Source organism: Protopterus annectens, chromosome 2.part1, assembly GCF_019279795.1.
Source record: "Protopterus annectens isolate FY-2018-M chromosome 2.part1, PAN1.0, whole genome shotgun sequence".
Classification (NCBI taxonomy): domain Eukaryota; kingdom Metazoa; phylum Chordata; order Ceratodontiformes; family Protopteridae; genus Protopterus; species Protopterus annectens.
The window spans coordinates 72,978,720-73,001,045 of NC_056729.1; the positions used below are offsets into that span (position 1 = coordinate 72,978,720).

Consider the following 22,326-nt stretch of genomic DNA (forward strand, 5'->3'; position numbering starts at 1 on the left):
TATGTCTGGGCATCCCCATTTCCCTGTTATCATGTTGAAGATTTGCAGATCCAGTTTCCACTCGTGAGGATCCATGAGGTTTCTGCTTAGTTCGTCTGCCAAAGTATTTGTCTTTCCTGGCAGGAACTTTGCTTGCAGATGTACTTGATAAGTCAATGCTGTATTCCACAAAGTCATGGCTTGCCTGCAGAGGGGGTAGGAATGTGTGCCCCCTTGCTTGTTTATGTATCACATGACTGTAGTATTGTCCATCTTTATCAGTAGTTGTCCTGGATGAAATAGGTCCTTGAAGGCTGGCAGGGCATTTTGTATAGCTAGCATCTCTTTTTGATTGATATGAAGATGCATTTGGTTTGTGGGCCATGTGCCCTGAATACATTTTCCTGCCATGTGTGCCCCCCCAGGCGTAATCTGATGCATCTGTTGTTAGTGTCTGCCTGGCAGTGGGTAGGGTGAATGGCTGTCCCTTGTTGTGGTGACAGGCCTGTGCCCACCATAGAAATTCCTGTTGCAGGCAGGGAATGAGAGTAATTACTGTTTCCAGGCTGTGGCAATGTTGAGTTCAAACACTTTTTAGATACCATTGTAGTTTCCTCATATGCAGTCTTGCATATGGAATTAGTAGAATGCAGGATGCCATGTATCCCAGAGCCTACAGAATTTTTCTTGCAGATAACTGGGTCTTTGTTGCCATGTCTTTGAAGTAAGAAGTCAGATGCCTTTGCTTGTCTGGCGTGAGATAAGCCATCTGGGCAGTTGTATTTAAGCTTGCATCCAGGAATATTATCTCTTGAGAGGGCACTAGTTTTGATTTATTTTCGTTTACTGTGTACCCTTGGCAAATTACTAATCTTTTTTCAAACGCCAGATGCTGTAGTAGAATATCTTTGTCCTTTGCTTGAATAAGGCAGTCGTCCAAGTAGGAGTATATTTGATTTCCTCTTTGTCTGCAAAATGCAATTACTGGTGCCTGGCGTTTTGTGAAGACCCTGGGTGCAGTAGATAAGCCAAAGGGCAGTGCAGAGAATTTGGTAGTGCACTGAGCCAGCTATGAATCTGAGGTATCTTCTGCAAGATTGTCTGATTGGGACATACAGGTATGCCTCTTTGAGGTCCAAATTTACAAGCCAAGCCTTCTTGTCCAGCATGGGTAGAAGCTGCTGTAGAGTCAACATTTTGAATTTTGGGACGTCCAGAAAAGTATTTAGAATAGACAGGTCTAGAATTGGTCTCCAGGCTTTGTCCTTTCTTGGTACTAAGAAAAGTCTTGAGTAAAATCCTTGTCCCTGCTCTTGTTGTGGCACTGACTGAATAGCCCCCATGTCCATGAGAGATGAAACTTGTTTTTGTGCCTCTTGCCATTGATTGGGTGGCAGGTCTGGCATACCTTTTGCCTTTGGAAGGGTGTGAAAGTGGACCCTGTAGACCTGAGAGACAATATTTAAGACCCATTTGTCCTGGGTGATCTTGTGCCAGTTTTGTGAAAAAGGTGCTAGCTTTCCCCCTAAGGGTGCTGCCAAAAAATAAGTGCTTGGCATTGGCAGAGGGAAGTCATTGGGACCGTTTTCTAAAAGGCTGTGATTTGTCTTCTCCGCTTTTGGAGGTAGAAGTACCCCACTGTTTGGGCCTGTATGAGCCCTGGGGCTGTTGCCTACCTCTAGGGCGTCTGAATCTGCTTCTTTGTGGTCTGTCTGACACTGGAAAGGACCAATTCTTAGAGGGCCAGTTCCTGCTAAATCTGGAAGGCTGTACCTGTAAGAAATCCTTTACTGTCTGCATAGATTTTGCCTTATCCTCCATTTTCTTTAACACCTCCTCTGCCTTAACACCAAACAAAGTATGATGCTGTAATGGGGCATCCAATAATTTTGCTTTAACAAAACAAAATCCTCTTCAGAGGAGTCCTGCTCTCTGGGAATCTTGTGTGGGGAAGATGTTCAAGGTGGAGCAGGCACATAAACTCCTTGAGGAAGCTTTAAGGCCATCAATACATTAAACAACCCCTGGGTAAAATCCTGCCATTCATGCTGGGAATCTTTAGCAGCAGGGGAAACTTGCTTGTTTTTTTTTTTTTTTTTTTTTCTTTTGAGGGACATCTTCCCTAAATACCCTTGAGGTTCAAACTCTTGCCTACACTCAGCCAATGTAGTAGGAATGTTTCCCCTAACAAGTATCTGTGGTATCCCCCCCTTGGTCCCCCTGAAACAATCAGCTGAGGTTCCCCTCTCAGCATCCAGAGTGAATGTTTGCAGAGCCTCTGAGAACATGCAAGAAGTCGGATCCATACTGGCCTCCAAAAGGGTAGCTACAGAGAAATCCAAGACAACCACCAGGTTATCCTCTGGACTTTCACCAGCCTTGAGAGAGATGTCCATGGGAGGCAGGGCAGCAGCCGAATCAGACTGGAGTTTCTTGGCCTTTTTCTTGGCAGGTGGCTGACCTTCAGGGTGGAAAGATTCTACCATAGCACCCTGTGCCAACAACCTAAGGCAATGGTTCTCCAGGTAAACAGACAAGGAGGAGAGATGACTATGCATGGCCTTGGGGATAAACGTTTGGCACACAGAACACTGCGTACAGTCATGAGAAGCACCCAAACAGAAGAAAGACTGCTCATGACGAATGTGCCACCCGCACTGACATTTTCCCTTTCTGGATGACATGTAAACTCAGAAAAATTAAGAGAGAAAAAAGATAAGCAAAAACCCCAATGGGGCATTTATCTGAAACATAGCTCAGTAACCAGCACAGAAGGAGTATTCAGATCGATGATCAATGATGGTGTTCAGACTGGTAGCAAAGAGGTTCTGAGGTATGTACATCTGTTCATCAACTTTATACCCTGTGCCATGAGCAGGGAGCATGTGTGTGAAGTACAACATCTATAAAGTCATTAGCTTTGGCATACTGGCCAAACGTAAGGCTACCCTTAGCAGGGAATCCCTTTGGTAATGAATACTGGAACAGTGCTATGGAGGGACACCTTAGCACTTCACATGGCTTTCATCATTTTGTCTTATTTTTCAAACTTACTTGCTTAAAGAAAATTAGAAGTTATGTACTCACCATAACGTTCCATCTGAGTAGGTGTATTCATTTGTCTGCAACCTGTGGGTTATGGATCCGATATCGGATCCGAACCGGCATGGTTTACCAGCTATGGATCCAAGCTCTCAGCTCCTCCCCTCACCCATAATGCCCTGCTCTACCCTCATGACCTCAGATCGAGTTTGCCAACAGCAAAAAAACACCCTGAAAAGGGTAACACACCATATGCAGGAAACTGAAAGGCCAGGGAGATAGGAGGGCGGGATGGTTGCAGACAAATGAATACACCTACTCAGATGGAACGTTATGGTGAGTACATAACTTCTAAATCTGAAGTAGGAGATTCATTTGTCTGCAACCTGTGGGACAGAGTCCCCAGCTACCTGAATCGTGGGCGGCCATCATGGAAGGATATTCCGGAGCACCGCAGAGCCAAATGATGCTCTACCCCTAGATGCAAGATCCAACTTGTAGTGGGAAATAAAAGTATGAGATGAAGCCCACGTGGCTGCTGCACAAATATCATCTAGAGGAATCCTAGCCTTAAAGGCTGCCGAGGTAGAGACTGACCGAGTTGAATGAGCGTGTACACTCTCCGGTGCGGGCCTTCCTGAAGCTTGATAAGCCAATAAGATACATTGTGAAATCCAGCGAGACAGAGAGACTTTAGAAATTGGCTTGCCCAAATTAAATTTAGCAAAGGAAATGAGCAACTGGTCGGATTGCCTATGACCAGCCGTCCTGTTTAGATAAAATCTAAGTTGCCTGTGAACATCTAAGGAGTGAAGCTTATATTCACCTTTGTTTTCATATTTAGGAAAGAAAACAGGGAGGTTAATGGATTGATTAATGTTTGCTTCAGAAGCTACTTTAGGAAGAAAGGACGGGTTGGTCCTGAGGTAAACACGGTCCGGATGAAAGACCAAGTAAGGAGGTTTAGCTGATAATGCTTGGAGCTCTGAAACTCTCTTGGCGAAGTAATGGCGACTAATAACGCAGCCTTGAACCACAAGAATTTGAGATCTACCGTAGCCGGTTCAAGAGGGGCGGTCAAGGCCTGGAGAACTAAGGAAAGGTCCCAGGGAGGAACCGCTTGTTTTACAGGGGGCCTGAGAAGGAAAGTACCTTTAAGGAAAATTTTACACAACTTGGCCGACATGAGTGGATTGGAGTCATGACCAATGTGATAATGTGAGATTGCCGCAAGTTGTACTTTGACCGTGGAACTGCTGGCACCATCGTTAAAAAGAGTGGTTAAGAAATCAAGCACTAAAGGGAGAGGAACTGTGAAGGGGTTCAGGCCTTGCCGCTCCGCCCACAAAGTAAACCGTTTCCACTTGCTACGGTAGACTTTCCTAGTGGACGGTTTATGAGCTTCCACCAGGATCGCCTTAACAGGGGACGAAATACCGGGAGTCCTGATCAAGAGTGGAACTGGAGCAGCCAAGCGGTCAGCTTCAGGTTGTCCAGGTTCGGAGGAGATAGGTGGGATGGATGAGATATCAGATCCAGAATGGGATCTAGAATCCAAGGGGGATTCACCAAGTGAGACATTAGGAAGGGGAACCAGATCTGTCGAGGCCAAAACGGAGCAATGAGAATCATTCTGCACCCCACCCGAGAGGCTTTCTGAAGAACTTGGAGCATCAGAGGCAAGGGGGGATAAGCATACAGAAGACCGGGTGGCCAAGCATGCACCAGAGCGTCTCTTGGGGAACCTCCTGGAGGAGGTATCAGAGCGAAAAAACTGTCGCACTTGGTGTTTGAGGGAGAGGCAAAAAGATCGCAAGAAGGAGTTCCCCACCGTGCGAATATGCGTTCTGCTACTTGAGTATTGAGAGACCACTCGTAAGGGGTCAGAATGGTGCGACTGAGCTTGTCCGCCAGGATGTTGGACCGACCCGGAATGTGCGTTGCTATGAGAAAGCGGTTGGTGGAGATTGCCCATTCCCAAACTCTCATGGCTTCTCGACAAAGAGGGTAAGACCTGGTTCCTCCTTGCTTGTTGATATACCAGACAACCGACATGTTGTCCGATTGAATCGCAATTGTTCCCAAGGGAAGAAAGTCCTGAAGTGCTAGCAACGCTAAGAACACCGCTCTCATCTCTAGAACGTTGATATGCAGTAAGGTCTCTGAATCGTTCCACGTGCCTTGGACGGTCCGGCCTGCAAAATGCCCCCCCCCACCCGAGGCAGGAGGCGTCCGTGATCACCGTGGCGAGAGGGGGAGAAGCACAAAATGGGTGGCCTCTGTGGAGATCTGGAGAGTGAAGCCACCACAGGAGGGACCGCTTGCAAGCCTTGCTGATCGCAATGGGATGATGCATAGGAAGAGCAAGGTACGACCACTGTACTAAGAGAGTCCACTGGAGGATGCGCATATTGAGCCTGGCGAGAGGAAGAAGTGCTATAGCAGACGCCATGGACCCTAGAGCCCTCAGGACCAACTCCGCCGAAACTGAACTTGAGTGGAGAATGGCCCGCACCTGGAGCTGCAGATTTTGAACTCTGTCCGCAGTGAGGAAGGCTTTTAAACTCCTTGTGTCTAACCTGGCCCCTATAAAATCTATGAGCTGTGAGGGTGCTAGGTTGGATTTTTTTGTATTTATAGTGATGCCCAGACTGGGAGCAAGATGGAGAAAGGAGTCTCGCACCAATAGTAGTAGATGCCTTGTTGGGGCGGTAAGGAGCCAGTCGTCCAGGTAGGGAAAGACCTGCACCCCCTGAAGCCTCAGGTGGGCCGCTACCACTGCTAATACTTTGGTGAACACCCTGGGGGCTGTGGTGAGACCAAAGGGAAGGACCCAGAACTGGTAGTGACTGGCTCCCAGCCGGAAGCGAAGAAACCTCCTGGAGCGTCTGTCCATTAGAATATGGTAGTACGCATCCTTGAGGTCTATGGAGCACATCCAGTGATTTTCTCCCAGAAGGGGGAGAATAGATTGCAGAGTGACCATTCGGAACTTCTCCTTGGGAACTGCCAGGTTCAAGAGAGAAAGGTCTAAAATTGGTCTTAGATCCCCGCCTTTTGGCACTAAAAGAACCTGGAGTAGAACCCTGATCCGATCTGGTCTGGGGGGACGGGCTGGATGGCTCTTTTCTTTAGCAGATGGCCAATTTCTGCCAAAGCAGCCTCCCGTTGACCGGGTGGAACGTCTGGGAGGGACTTCAATTTCGGTAAGTGACGAAATGGGATGCGGTATCCTCTGGATATGATCTGGAGAACCCAGCGGTCTGATGTTATGGACTCCCATGCCGTTAGGTGCTCCGAAAAACGTCCCCCGACTGCCTCCAGAGTGGAGCAGCCGGGCAACCCCTCAGGGTTGCTGCGCGGGCCGTTCAGAGAAGGGTTCTCTGGACCTGAAGTTCCTGGGAGCCCCTCTGCCTCTAGGGCGGTGTCCTCCCTGTCCTCCTCTGCCACGGAAGAACTGGTTGTCCGGAGCAGGCTGGGATTGCTGCGACTTCCGGAACCACATCTTCTTCTGACCCTTTTGGTTCCTAGAATAGGGCATCTGGGGTGCAGAGAAGCGGATTCCGACGGCAGACAGCGTCTTCCCGTCCTTCTCACTCTGGGTCAAAGTGTCGCGAACGGTTTTGCCAAAGAGGGCAGAACCATCGAAGAATCGTTCACAATTGACGCTTTGAAGGGCTCTGAGAAATCGCAATGACGGAGCCAGGCCTGACGTCTAGTGACTAGACCTGCCCCTGCGGCTCTAGCGGCACCTTCCGTAGCATGGGAGAGCAGCCGCATAGAGGTATTGGTAACTGATCTAAGAGTGGCCATGCGGGTGGAGTGCAGCACTTTGTCCTCTTCCGACATGGACTCTGGGGGAGATGCAGCGTATTCTTTAATAAGATCGCGCTGCATCCTAATCACGTGTGCCAGGTAGTTCAGCGCCCTTACCGAGAAGGTCGCTGAACTAAACATCCGCTTCCCCAAGCAGTCCATCATCCGAGACTCCTTGCTCGGGGGATGGACTGAGGGACTCTCCTGAGCAAGTTCCCTCTTGGTGGCCGCCGTCAACATGGCATCTACCGGAGGCCCCTTACTCCAATGGGCACGGTCAGCCGGTGGACTGAGGATCCGGTCGGGCCTCTTAGGGATTGGCTCCACGGTGTCCGGTTCCTTCCACGCCCTGGTGGTAATGAGGTCCACCAGGGGGTCGGCAGGAGGGGACACCCAAGAGGTAGACGGGCCCGCTTCAAATGCCTCCAAGAACACGGAGTCGTCCGAGGAAGACTTGGGGGCAGACCACCCCCCCCCCTTATGCGGAGCATTTCCATGATGTCTCCAAATGAAACATCCTCGGGGGGTGACCGTGGGGAGCCTTCCCCTTCCTCCAAATCCGTGTCTTCCGTGAGAGACTCGGGGGAGTCAATGTGCCTCCTTTTGCACATATGCTTGCGAGGAACATCCTCTGGGGGGCTGTCAGAGGACTCTTCGCAAGCAGTAACCTGTTCCAGGGGAACAGCTTGGGGCACAGGAGCGGGCTGTCCCAAGGGCCGGATGGTGGAAGCCTGACCCAGTGCAGAGGGAGCGCGGGACGGAGCCGAAACAAGTGCCGGGGGTCCGGAGACCCTCAACAGGGCCCTCTCCACTACATCAAAAGCCGAAGGGGAGCCGACCTCGACCAAAGGATCCGACAATCGGCTCCCCCTCGGATCCGAAGAGTGGATCGGAGCCGGCGCCGAAGCGCTCGGATCCGAAGGGACAGTGCGCTCTGACACAGACGGTGCCGAAGGAGCACTGATCCCCCCGGATCCGAAGCTCGGATCCAGGCTCCGAGAGGTCGGATCCGATGCACTCGAGGTCAGGGTCGGATCCGAAGTACCAAGTACTATCGGCGCCGACCCACCCCGCCCGGCTGCTCGGCTCCAACTGCTCCGAACCCGGGTAGCGGGTCGGAGAAGGAGCAATTGGCTTGAAAAAGGGGGTCGAGCTCCCCCCCAAAGGGGGGAGGGGGAGGCAAGAGCACTCACATCTGCATCTGGGCCTGGATGAATCTTCTCATCATCCGGTCCAGATCAGCGTCCGACAGGCTATAAGTTGATCTCGACGAGGCTACCGAGGTAAGCCTTGAGTGCCTCCTCGATAGCCTCGACGGAGATCGGGTCTCCTCCTCCTCAGGTCCCGGTGAAAAACACACTGGAGACCGGAGCCCAGGAGGGGGAGAGCCAGCAGACAAGGAGGCCGGGGGAGAAGCCCGCTTGGCTGGCGGGGCCGAAACAGAGGTCTCGGCCCGCCGCTTATGGTGCTTCTCCCTCCGCCAAGTCATATGGCCATATAGCCATGTTTATTTGACAAGAATGTGAGGGCATGTGTAGAAGCATAACTTACTACATAGGAGGGCACCTAGGAAAGGTTATACATTAACTAGTAAGTTGTAAGAGTTGTAAAAATAAAATAGTATTAGTTGTTTTTCTTTTTTTTTTTTGGCTTTTTCTTTTGGCTTGCCTTTTCTAGCTATCAAGTGGTGAACAAGATGCATAGTCATCTTTAAGAAAGAAATCAGCCTGCCTGATCAGGTATGTGTACCTGTTTATGCTCTATACAATATTCTATACAATAAGGGAATATTATTCAATTATAAATATATCAATATATTTAGAACACATTAAGTATATTTCTACATTTTGCATTTATTATTTTTTTAATTATTTTATCCATTATTGATATGAGGATTGATTACATATAATATTGAATATGTTTCTGTTGAACCGGTAGGCTGGTGTCAGGTGTCATTCTTGGTGTTTACCAGGTTGATTATGTTTTTGATGACTTTCACTGATATTGGATTCTTCTTACTATTAACTATATACATTGTATACATATATATTATATATATACTATAATTATATTCTATCTAATTTGTTTCATGACATGGCTATTATGACATGGCATGTGGATTTTGACTTTTGCTTTTTTTTAAAAAAATTCTAAAAAAAATTTGTGATGTGGTGGCTTGTGACACATGTACATGGGATTTAAAATTAATTAATTAAATATGTCTTACTGACATTGACATGTTTGAACATCTAGTATGTGTTTTTGGCCTTATTTTACCTTGGTTTTGTTTCATGTGATGGGGAGTTGACAGTTGAGTGTATACTACTATTATTATTGTATAACTATATGATTTATTTATGCAAATCTCTGTCTTGCATGCATTTTTTCACTTATTATTATTTAGTAGCTCATCTATTCTATTTGATTGGCCTGATATGTATTTAAAGGATGATGTAAAAATGAACTTGATGATTGTGTTTTACACTGAGAAGGCTGTTGGTCAAACTAGTTTGTTATATTCATCAATATTAAATAAATATATTGAACTCTGTGCTGCCTTGCTGGTCTATTTGGAGCTTCTCCCTCCGGTCCTTTTTCCTAGCTTCCCTCTCCTCCGAACCAGAAACGGGAGGTTGAGTCCCAGGAGGAGGAGGGGGAGCCGGAAAGGGAACAACCGTGGAAACGGTTACCCCCGAAGGAGCGGAGGCCGGAGCCGAGTCCGGCGGCAAAAGACCCGCCAAAACAAGCTTGGACCTCCGCTCCTTCAATGCCCTGGGGTTGAACCCTGCACAAATGGAACATCCAGATGTGAGGTGTTCAACCCCCAGGCATCTAACACACCGAGTGTGGCCATCAGCTGGGGAAAGCTTATGGCCACACTCGGAGCACTTAGAAAAAATAGCTTTGGGCTGCTCAGACATCCCAAAAACCAACAAACAAAGTTACAAGAACTAAAAAGTAAAAGTAACCAAAAAACCACTCACAGGCCCTAGCACACACTACGCTACCAGCGAGGGGAGGGATACAAAATTAAGTTTTAAACTCTAAAAAAGTAATAATACAAGAGGGAAACCTACACTTTCACACAAAATTAACCAAAAACTTTCAAAATAGAGTACTTTAAACACTAAAAATAGCACTTAGCTGGAGAGCTGGAAAAACACAATCTGGTCACCATGCGCGGCAAACGAGATCTGAGGTCATGAGGGTAGAGCAGGGCATTATGGGTGAGGGGAGGAGCTGAGAGCTTGGATCCATAGCTGGTAAACCATGCCGGTTCGGATCCGATATCGGATCCATAACCCACAGGTTGCAGACAAATGAATCTCCTACTTCAGATCATTTGTTTCTAGATTAAGCTAAGGGCATTAATCCTGACATTAACCTATGCAAAAATAAGAGAAAACATCTGAGGAATAAGGCAGTGCCAATGCAGGTCTTGGTTAGAAGCTACTGGGAAGGTTTTGGCATTTCAGCATTGAATATATACCTTTCAAATAAAATGGCTACTGCAACAAGGACAAGGTGAACAGATAAATATCCTGGCGTGAACTATCAGCATTAAGCCATTAAAAAGAAACACTCGTGCAAAAGTTAAAAAATGTTATTAAATTATCTAATAAATTCGCACAGACCTTTAATGTTTTTACGTGTTAAGATCGTGCAATATCATAGACTGGCATCACCTCATGAATGCTACTTAAACTGCAGCATTATACTGCAAAATCAAATTAGCATCTGAGGAAGAGTTAGTGAAAGTTAAGTGAAAGCTTATGTACTGTACTGTGTTGTTTGGTGAATAACATTTTTCTCAGTGGTTCTTGAATCAAGTGTCATATATTTGTAATATTTTTGGTTTACTGGAACTTGAACTTCTCAGACGTAGCCCAAATTGTTGACTTCCTTGGCCCACAGAAGATGGGATGCAAAGTGACTAGCTATGTCTGATCCACCACTTATCCAGCTGTATCTTCTTTATGTACAATACATATTGGTATGATTTGCCAAGGCTGCTTAAGGCTCATTCTAAAAGGCAGGTGATGCAGTGGCATTCTTTCATAGGGTATCTTTGAGTAACATCTGCAAGGCCATTACTGTCTATAGGTCTAGGTCCTTGTTTGGGTCCACAACGTTCAAAGATATGTCTCTAAAGATAGCCACCCAGAAGTAGTAGAAAGAAGACTAAATTCTCCTTAGATAGATAGTGAAAGACATGTATTTACCCTAATGATGGACCTACCTGGAGAAGTCTTCATTAACAACTCTCCCTCTGCCACCCCATGTTTTGTCAAAGAAAGGGTTTATAGGTTGCATGTCTGTCTTCTGTCACATCAACTAGATAAGAAACTGGAAAATGTTAGAGGGAGAGAGAGAGAGAGAAAGGACATTCTTGGAAGTGGAGGTTTAAGAGTGGCTTGGGAAAGTTATATCAGGCAAGCTGAGCATGCATTGCAGCCTAAGTCCTGAAAGTCAACTAAAACTGAATTCTCCAAATATCCGACATGACGCTATATATATATATATTATAAAATATAAAGAACATTTTTCATTTTTTTTTTTTGTTGATATACCATCATTCTTTCACACTTGAAACTGAAGGAAAAACATCCTTAACTATATGGCTTCAACATACATACACTGTTAGGTCCAGTAGGAGGAAAGTGATTTGACAACTGTACACTTTTTCATGTTCTTGCTAATTTGACTGGCTGCATCAGTTTCCCCTTACTTTACATAAAGGACACACATGTAAACTATGAGCTTTACAGAATATCACCACAAACAACAGACATCAACATTAGCAGCTATACCACTTTTCTCAGTTTGCAAATTTCAACCACCAGCATACTAACTCCATTCACATATTGGTGTTTCTTACCTGGAGAAGTGCAACATTTCTTTCCATGTTGTAGTATTAAGAAAAAAACAATGAAAAAATGAAAGAAATACTACATCATGATCAGCTGAAATCTCAGGCTAGTGAACTAGCCACAGAAACACAAATGCTCAGCCTGTTCAGCACAGTGGAAGCAATATTCTCAGCTGCACAACATTCAGTGGTACTGCAGGGGTAATACAAGGTAATCTGACTGCCTCAGAATTAGCATTTTTAAACAGGAAGATGTTAATTCATGACGGACATTTACAGAAGCATTTAAAATGGTACACTCAGTAAAGTGTCATTAAAAATTTAAAACTATGGTTTCAGAAGCTAAATAAACAGTGGAAATAAGAATGTATGCCTCAGTTACATAACTCAGGCAAACCATGAAATGTCTTATTACTTTAACAAAAATAAAAAGGATAAAATAAGGATAAATACTTCTGCAGCTGCCGCAATCTTTGTCGAAGCTCTTGGGTTGCTACAGGCAGTGATATATCGGAAGCAATACTTGGTGTTGGTTCCTTTACTGACAGATGTGTGGGAGACCCAGTACAACTGGAGGCTGTGAGATTAGAAGAGCTTCTGCTGAGTTCATCTGGGTGCTGGGAAATTGAAGGAGAAGGAAAAACCTGCTCTGCAGTCTGCCCATGTTCAGGTGTTCTGTTACTTTCAGTCACTGGAACTGTTGGAACTGTTGGAGAAGGTTTGCTGGGATCACCAGTAACTGTAGCTGTTTGTGGCTTATTAAGTCTCTTTGGATCCTTATGAATAACAGACTTCTTCAGTTGACCCGCTAACTGTTGATTGGAGTTCTGTTCTTGCTTTTCAAGAGAAAGTATCTATTAAATGAATTACAAAAAATGTTACAGCTAATTTATCTGTAGTAAAAGATGATACATTTCAACTTACAATAAAACAATGAAAAAAAACAGCCATGGTAACGGAAAGTGTAGAAAAATGAAAACTAAAAACAAAATCATTCCTGATATAGTAAACAATTTTGATAAAAGACAAATGTTTATCCAGTGTCAGAATTTAATTGATATTTAATTATGCCATACAACAATCACTTAAAAGCAATTCTAGTAATTACGTGATGTAAAAAAAAAAAAACAGCACATTAAAACCTTATGACACTAAACAGAAAAAAAAACCTTGCAGGCAATGACTTTAACATTCTATATTAAGGATGTAATTTAATGTTTTGTCTGCATTGGTTGCTAACTGCCACTTATGCTAAATACAACCAGATTATAAAAAGCACCCTTTATTAAGCCACACATAAATAATCTACTAAAAAAATCTAAAGTTTATACAAACAGTGCTGTGTTTAAAAAACAGCATTATCATTGCCATCCCTAGTAGCATAAAGGTATTCATAAATACACTGTAAGAGCTTCTGAGTAGTTTTACCCAAGTAGAAGCCCTCACAGCTCATATAAGCAGTGACATAAAAACACACTCATGTTGTTACATGTGCAATGTTATTGTATACCAGTTGTTCGGTTAAGGTGTGGTAGACAACATAGGGCCATCATTAATGTAGTAGCTCTAGTTACAATTGTAGCAAAGATTAAGTTCCATTAGATTTTTTGGCCGCAACTAAATTATTGTCATAGTGATCTTTAAAAAAGTAAAAAGTCAGTGGACATTCAAAAGCATGAGGCTGAAGCACCTGTATGTCCTCAAAGGGTCATTTGATGGTCCTCCTCCAATTTAAAACTCTTGACATTTACAATGCAATAAATTTAACTGTCTGATAACACTTGGATGAACTTCCTTATTAGAAGTTGTCTGAAAAATAAAGAATCCAGTTACCAAAAAAAAAGCAACATTAAAAAAGCCAGTCAAGCTGCAAGTAGAATTCAATCAGAATAACAATGGGCAAAAAACAGAGAAGCCTGAACTGTAAAAAAGTATTACCAAAAGCAAAATAGATGTAAATACCAGGAGTATGTTTATGGAAAAATAAAACTTCAGGTGGAAACAAACCATAAACCCTTGCAAGTTACACTCAGAAATTGCAGGAGAAGTATGAAGAACTATCAGAAGAAGAACTACAGAGTCCTTGGGCAATACACTAATTACTGATGGAAAAGAAAAAGTAAGAATTCCACAAACTTCCCCTAACAGAATATTATGGTTAATTAGGAGGACTGGAGGCAAGAACTAAGGAGGGAAGGCTCCTCTCTTGACACTCTGTGTTTGAAGACAGGAACAAAGCAGGGGTGCATTCTTTCACTCTTGTTAACTGCTTTTGTGACAGGTCCCTACTCTGATCCAGCAATCAGGGAGACTCAATCCTCACCAGTGAGGGACGGTCACTAACAGCAAAGATGGATTCACACAGTATTTTCAGATGCAGCTCCCTGGCACCAAGCACAACTGCCTTTAAGAGCACACAAGGAGCACAATCCAGACCTGGGGCTGGACTCTCTTTTCTCTCTCCAGGCCCACACAATACTCCACACTGACCATTTTGGACCTCTGTGTCCCTGTTCCAGTAACTGACACACACTTGGATATTTGAGTTTCACACACATACAGACATGGGAAAAGCTGACATAGATTTACTAGCTGTGCCCCTTTCTACCCAGACTCTGAGGTAATCAGACTACCACATGTCAGCTACCCTAAGGGTACCCAGTTATACTGTGTAAAAGTAATACTAATACAAATGGTAGAGTGTGACCAAAGCAGCAAGGCTTTCAAGAACGGCCACAGTGTCATTAAAACAAGCCTAAGTACTCTCAAGATGTTTAAAAGTATTCTTTAAAGGACCAGCCACAATGAAAGGTATTAAGATATTTAAATAATAACAGAAAACAAAATACTGAATACAATAAACAACAGCGTTTCAACCAAAGAGATATAAAAATAATACAGTTGGACAGTTTCTCACAAATGCAGAAAACAATACTAAACTATTCTCACTAAATGTCCCGACTAACTAAAGAATTACTGTTCCCAGACTAGTTACAAAAGCAAGGCAAGCTGATGCGTGCTGAGAGTCTTACCACAGCAAAAAAAAAAAAAAAAAAAAAAAAAAAAAAAAAATGAAGTCTGTCTGTGTGGATGTGCGAGATATATATCCTATCAGAAATCTTTCCTGTCAGTTTCTGTGCTGCTGCAAAAGTTCCAATGAAACCAGATGCTTGTTAGAGGATGACATTACTTCTGGTCACCTGACACACACACACACACACACAGCTTTGCAAAGATCTGTGGCAGCATCTGAAAGCTATAACACAATTTCAAACTTACCACCCTTCCAGGGTTAACTGATAAACATACATATTTGATCAGTTACAACAATACGACCTAATGTATGCATGTATATTAGGTTGTATTGTTGTAACTGATCAAACATACATATTTGATCAGTTACAACAATACAACCTAATATACATGCATACATTCATTCTGTCCAGCAGGACCTACTGTTGATGCATTTTAAACATTTAAACAGAAGTAATTTTACAAACATATTTTTAACTCGAACACCTGTACAAATCAGTGGGATAGTCAAACAACATAAAATTCTTTACAAAACTCCAGCTAGCTATGCTGGCATATATACACATGTACTGCCCTACTCTCCCTGGCACCGACACTACCTCATAACATCACAGCTTTATATTTAGAGTCATTGACAAGGAAAATATGGGACTTATAAATTCAGGGATAGAACTAGTATTGTAATCGAGAAAATTAGCTTTATTTGCGAATTATATTATTTGGTAGTTGATAAAGCCAAACAAGGATATATTGGTGTTGTGGAATATTTTGAGTCAGTTTCAAGTCTTTTCAGGATATAAGATAAATGACGGTAAAACAATGGCTACAACAGTAAACTAGGTACATGCACAAGAGTTCAGCAAAACCAATATTTATGTGGACATAACAAGTACTTAGGCGTGAGGGTTGAAAATGATTTTATTAAGGTAACAAAGGATATGTGGGAAGAGACTAGAGAGAAGATTGTGCAAAAACTGATAAGCTAAAAGCTCTTGATTAAGGATATAGACCGTGAAATACAAGCAGTGAAGATGTTTTGAGTCCCTTTAGTTTTATACAAAGGCCCGGCATATTTTTATAAACCAGAAAAGAGGCTGTAGATCATAATTAATAAACAGTTGAAGGAATTTACTTGGGAGAAAAATGAGGGTGAGAAGTGGGATAAGGTGATATCTCCCACAGAACAAGGTGGTTTAAGATTACCTGATTTGAAAAAAAATATTTTAGCGCTACACAGTTAAGGTTCAGATAACCACCTTCTTGTGTTATTTACAAGTCAAACAGGAAAAAGATGAAGATGAAACAAGGGAACAGTTCAAAAAGTAAGTAGATAATAGGATTTTGGATGCAGGTCATACATATAATATATTCATAAAGTAGTAAATAGCATTCTAAGAACTACATCAGCACTGGAATGGTAAATAGAGATTTTACCAATAGGGAAGACTGCAAGAAGAGGTATGAAGAAAGTAGGCAAGAGGAGACTAGAATGTAATGGTGAAAATTAGCAAAAGAACCAAGTTTTTGCGAGCAAGCAACCAGAAAGGGTAAAGATAACAGAGTGGGACGAGACTAAGCAGAAGTTTGGACTGCATGTTAGAGCCTACTTTCCCTATCAGGGATTAGTAACAAAATATGGGCAAAGAGAAAGGGACAGGAGATTGCTAAATGAAAATCCAGCTCTGGTAGTGTTTTTAGTCAAGTCTAGAAGAGAAACTGTAGTTAGAAATAGCAAATGCTGGAAGTGTGTTGGGAAAGAAAGAGTTTAGTTGGAACATATTTTTTGGGGAATGTAACAACTTGGCATTATTTTTTACTAAATTCCCTGCAGAATAATTTGTCAGAAATTTTGGGGAAGCAAATGGTTTTAAGGAAATGATTCGTTTGAACTTAGCTATATGATCTGAACTGGCAGACACAGTAAAGCCTTAATAAGTTTAATGTTATGTCTGAAAAAAATAAAAACAATCACTAGAAAACAGAAAACCAAATCTAAACAATCTAAGTTATAACTCAAGCAATGAATGTTATAAAGGAGATTAAAAAAAGGAAGTGGATCTTTAAAAAAGGGAAAGAGCAAATTACATAGAAATAAATGGAACTTGTGGGAGCAATACATGCAGAATAATATTCAGTAGGAGGAGTTAAATTTAATGGAAGGTAGGAATTCAGTATGTTGGAGTGAATGAAAATTGTTAAAATGTAAACACTGTGGAATAACAAAGGAAATGTTATTAAGGTTTGATTCCTTTTCTTCTCACTTCTATAACTGCATATGTATCTATGTCACTTTTTTAAAAATATCATGTTTAATAAAGATATTTATTAAAAAAGAAATTCCACATATGTACTGACAATGATTTGGAAGTGCAATTACTGATAGAACTTATACTGCTAAACTTTTCATTGTAAATTAAGAAATGTAGTCTTATTTTTCTTTAACAGAAGATAAAATTGTATCCAAGACTTGCATTCAGAATGGATAAACTAAAAAAAAAAACAATCAACAGAGGAGAAAATGAGTGAAAAAGGGACTCAAATCACATCTGACAATAGTAAAATCCAAAGGTAGTGCAAGATATATACACACTGGCCAGGAAGGGTCACAAGAAGGACAATAAGTGCAATTTTTGCTAAAATTTACACCGTAACAACAAGCCATAAAAGGAGGTGTTAACTGACATACACTATGGTTGTTCTAGTAGTGAAGAGATTATTTATCCATGGAGTCAAGTATGCACAGATGTGTCAGTCTAACGAAGCATGTATCGTATATGTGCAGATTATCAAACTAAGTTCTCTGACATAATCCAACTGACAGAATGAAATACAACTGTGATCAGTGTACTAAAGTCTATACTTTCAAAAGAACTGATATTTAGCAACGTCACATTTGACAATGGTCTAGGATACTAAAAGCCAGAAATTCAGAAAATCTGTGCCTAACTGAGAATTCAGGCTTATAGCCTGCAGGCTACACTACTGTCAGCCAAATGTACAATCAGAGAGACATATCCGCACAGTAAGGTATATTAAGTCAAAGAGCTGTAGCAACAGCTATAAGGACCATGACCTCATATTTTTGAAATACTCCATTGTAGGGACTCAGAGTCTTGCAGTTCAGTTTTAATTGACAATGGGCTGAAAAGCAAATTACACACTACTGCTGTATTATAGATACCTAAATATCAAGACAAATTAAAAGAAATGCTGTTAAGGCATCCACAGAAACAAAACTATTATTATAAAAAGTGCAGAAGATTACAAGATTTACAGACAGATGAACCAAGGATATGTGTAGTCTGTGGTGAAGATGGAAAGCTGTATTGGAGATATCACACACATTTTTGTAAAACAAAATATGTAAGACAAATACACTGAAATTCAAGGAAAAGCATAAACAGAAGTGCCATTGCAACTAGAAGAAAATACAGACTGTGAGAAATGTGACAGCTAAGAGTTGCAGAGAGTTATTTTCTGCTTCTCCAAATAACGCTGTACTGCAGCAAGCACTATCCCAATAGGAAGCTCAGATGTCAAGAAAGCACAGCCATATGAACATCACAGATCTGAAAGATTATGGAATATACCAGACAGTTATATGTTGTATATGGATACTTCAAGAGTTGCTTGTGATACTACGGACTTAAAAGGTGCACTTATTAAAATGCCTTTTAAATGTGAATAAAAAGATCTTACTTCATGAATAACTCAATGGGCACAGTTGATATAAAGTAAAGTTTTAAAAGTGATCAATGTAAGCAGTGCACACTTCCTCATAAACTGCATATAAAACGAGCGCATCTTGAAAGTAGAAAAAGGGGGATGTATTACATTGGGTATATAGTTTTAAATAAGCTAATGTCTTAACTACTGGAATTTGCACGTCATGTGGTACACTTTCTAGACGCAGTCTGACTAAATACCTCACGGGGAACTAGTAAAACATCAAAAGCATCTGTGGTGTATATGAAACACTCAAACTAGCATTCAGATGCATCACATAAAAAGAATAAAATCAAGTACAGTGGGAGACTATATGACCTACCTTTCTAGTCCCGTAGAAGAGGACGTTAGAGATGGAAAAGGCATATTCAAGTCATTCAACTCTCTAGAGAACATAAGCAATAGGAACTTACTACTTTCTTGCAAACAAAAAAAAAAAAATATATATATATATATATATATATATATATATATATATATATATATATATATATATATATATATATATATATATATAAAACACAGGTGCAGATTGATGCTTCCTACAGGACTGACCAGTTGTGCATCAAAAAGGAGGAAAGCTACCTTGACTGACAACTAATGTTGGATTACTATTAGTACATAGGTAAAGTTCATCTGAAAGTATATTACTGAACCTGCTAGTATTTTCTACCAGCATATGTGCACATATAAATAAATGTTAATGTATGCAAGTCCTGTAGTGTGACTGCGTTTGTTGTTCTCTTGTCTCACACACAAAATCAATGAACTCCGATGAAAGCATCAGAAGAAACAAAACTGGTAGAAAAACAAACTCATGCTCAGCATGCTGGAGGTGCACTGACAATTCTCAATAACATTTACAGCAAGCTAATAAAACAATGCTTAACATATGAAAGTATTTCTTGTCAACTTAGTCCAAACCTGTTTTGCAGTTGCATAAACCCTTAAACAAAACAACCCTAGCATTTCTTCAGCAAAAAAAAGTTTTATGCTGTATAACATTTCAGCAGTAGAACAAAGAATGATTATTACACTTTGTAACACACACCATCACAGCATTTGGATATATGTATTACCACCAGACTAGAAATTCGAAATGCCATCATAAAGCAACACCACTGACAAAAAAGTACACTAACTGTTTATTTAGCCCCACTACTTTCAAAACAGTGTTGGCGGACAGGCTGTTAACTCACACAAAAATCACTAAAAGAGCACTGTTTGTACAAAATCAGCATGTTTATATGCTCCTACCAGAAACACAGTAATATTTTTTTATCTGAGTTAATCTGAATTATAGTACTGAGTTACATTTCATGAATTTTAAATCAAATAAAATGTAACTTGATATACCCCCAAAAATGCATTATTTTAGAAGTGGTATCAAGCTTCCTTGCACCACCACTATGTGGGGTCCTCTTGAACTTAAATAAATCAATTCCACAGTCAGAGAGCAGTGTGGAAAACTGAAAGAAAAATCTTCACATCCAAACCAAGAGTAACCAGCACCATCCAATATTCAGTGATAATGGAGAAGTTTCTTTATTATATTCCAACACTTCAAAATGATAAAAAATAGAAAAAAACAATGTTACATGAACCGGTTTTGGTCCTCAACCTTCTTCAGTATGACCTACACATAACTACAACATCCTGGTATAAACAGGCATAGTCACTATAGCATAATTACTTAATAATACACTTAAATTGATGGTAGCATATTTATCAAGTAAATGACCATTTTAACAAACATGTAAAAAATAAAATCTGAAACTACATTGCAGATGTGTGCAAGGTACAGTACAGTATAGTATATATCTAATTGTTTCTTTGCATATAAACAACCATAACTATGATAAACACAAAACAGTATTAGCCACTATAGTTGTAAATGGGACTCTTCTGACTGATGTTCACTCCAACCTGGATACCCCCCCCCCCCCAACCTCATGCTCATAATTCACATTCTTTTTAGCTTAGTAAATGTTTTAATAAATGCAAGGTTAGCTCCTTTCGATATGAACTTGTCAATACTTGTAAAAGTAAAGGTTGCCCCCTGGTATTTATTTAGTTTGTACATAGCAGTTGATTTCCTGTTACATTTAACATCACTTAGATGGTGATGAACATTCCCAAATGTCTTCCACATGTAAAAGACAGAGAAAAAACAAGCAACTATAACACAGGCAACTGTTGGCTTATAATTGTACATCTATCAAGTTCCACACTAACATTCAAGTCCTACTTGTTTTCATTCAGATAAACAGCAAAATCATTCTGTATCAGAAGTTCAGATAAGCCAGCAGTCATCAAGGAACAGCAGCCACATGTGTATGTCTCCCAAAAACAAGTTATGGATTGGATCATAACATCATATCCTTGAAATATGCCATCAAAAGGACTGCATATATGAGGGCAACATAAGCCCCAATTGCTACACCATTACTTTGTAAGTAGCCTTGGCTGTCAAACTAAAAAACATTTTTGTCAGGACATGTTCTGTGAGACTCAACAAAAATGCACTGAACTCATACAGCTATTTACTAGCCCATTATAACAAGTACAGTAAGGTTTGTAAACTATTAGAATGTGGAAAACTGGTGTTTAGTGAAATGACATCTAAGGTACAAGGGTATCAACTGGGTTCTAATTGTACTCCTTGTGGGAGAAGTTAGGGGGTGCAACTGGCAGATGCTGACTGGGTGGAAGTGCAGCATCAAAATTCAGAAATTAATGCCAACTTGTGGACAGGGCTGAAGTGCTTTAGCTCTTTATGTGTGATATTTAGCTGTAACACACTACTTGTTATAGTTGTAGCAATTTAAGGGTACCAGAATAGTGTAGTCTGGTAACGTGACTGAATGAAAAAGTGTGAGGCTGAAACAGTGCCACCATCAGTCAGCATATGTAAAAATAAAACTGCTTTAAAAAGCACTTCTCCCTCACTGTGAGGGACTGCAATGTCAATCAGCTTGACTGATGATTGCACTAATGGAAAGCAGTAAAGCTGTCATTCTATATGTAATGGAACTGACAAAATAAAAGGGCTACTTCATGCACACCCATTCATTCTGAAACATACTTCAAAGTCTTTGCTACTGCTCTGACCTCCTAAACAGATCATGCAGAAGTTTCAACATTCTGTATACTGCATTGCTGAAACAATGTGCTGTGCTTCCACATGCATGCAAGTAAACATAAAAATGAGAATTTGCATTGTTTTGTTTACTTAATTTAGAAGCATAACTACTAAAAGAATAGAAAAAATGAGGATGGCATAAAAGTAGTGCAGTGGTTAGCACTGCTCCCCTCTTAACTGGGTTGTCTTCTCTGCAGAGTTTACGTGCTCTCCTTGTGTCTGTGTGAATTTTCACTGGGAGCTAAGTTTTTCATCCCAGATCCAAAAGATATACTGTGGGTTAATTGGTGCTCCTCCAAGCTGACATTGTTTATGTGTGTGTTTGTGTTTGTGCACAGATACATGTACACGCACATCATGTGACAGGTTGACATCATGCTCTGGAAAAGTTTCACTACGTTGCATCTAATAAATGCTGGGACAATATCTACTTCCCCATGAACATGAAATGGATTAAGTGAATAATTACAGAGTTAATGAATATTTTACATTAATAGCAAATGACTTCTCTAAACCAAAATATTTTTCATTTATGTGGGAACATTGGCTCTAGGTGATGCATTTACACCTGCTGACTCTTTGGCAGCAGGTGTAAATGCATTGACAGGTGTGTAAATCAATGTAGCAGCAATCAAAAATTGCCATCGGTATCAACCCCCTTTTTCCCCATTTTGTATATGGAGTCAGGGTGTTACAGCAACAGTGACCATCACCTAGA

The 22,326-nt window shown here is 41.3% G+C and overlaps 1 protein-coding gene across 1 annotated transcript in view; it reads right to left on the bottom strand.

Annotated features, from left to right (window-relative positions):
* ESYT2 (extended synaptotagmin 2) overlaps nucleotides 1–22,326 on the bottom strand; it is an 813,806-nt gene that overhangs the window by 210,062 nt on the left and 581,418 nt on the right. Inside the window, exon 13 of the mRNA XM_044063428.1 lies at nucleotides 12,161–12,561. Coding sequence (XP_043919363.1) covers nucleotides 12,161–12,561 — 401 coding nt within the window. The remainder of the gene's footprint in view (nucleotides 1–12,160; nucleotides 12,562–22,326) is intronic.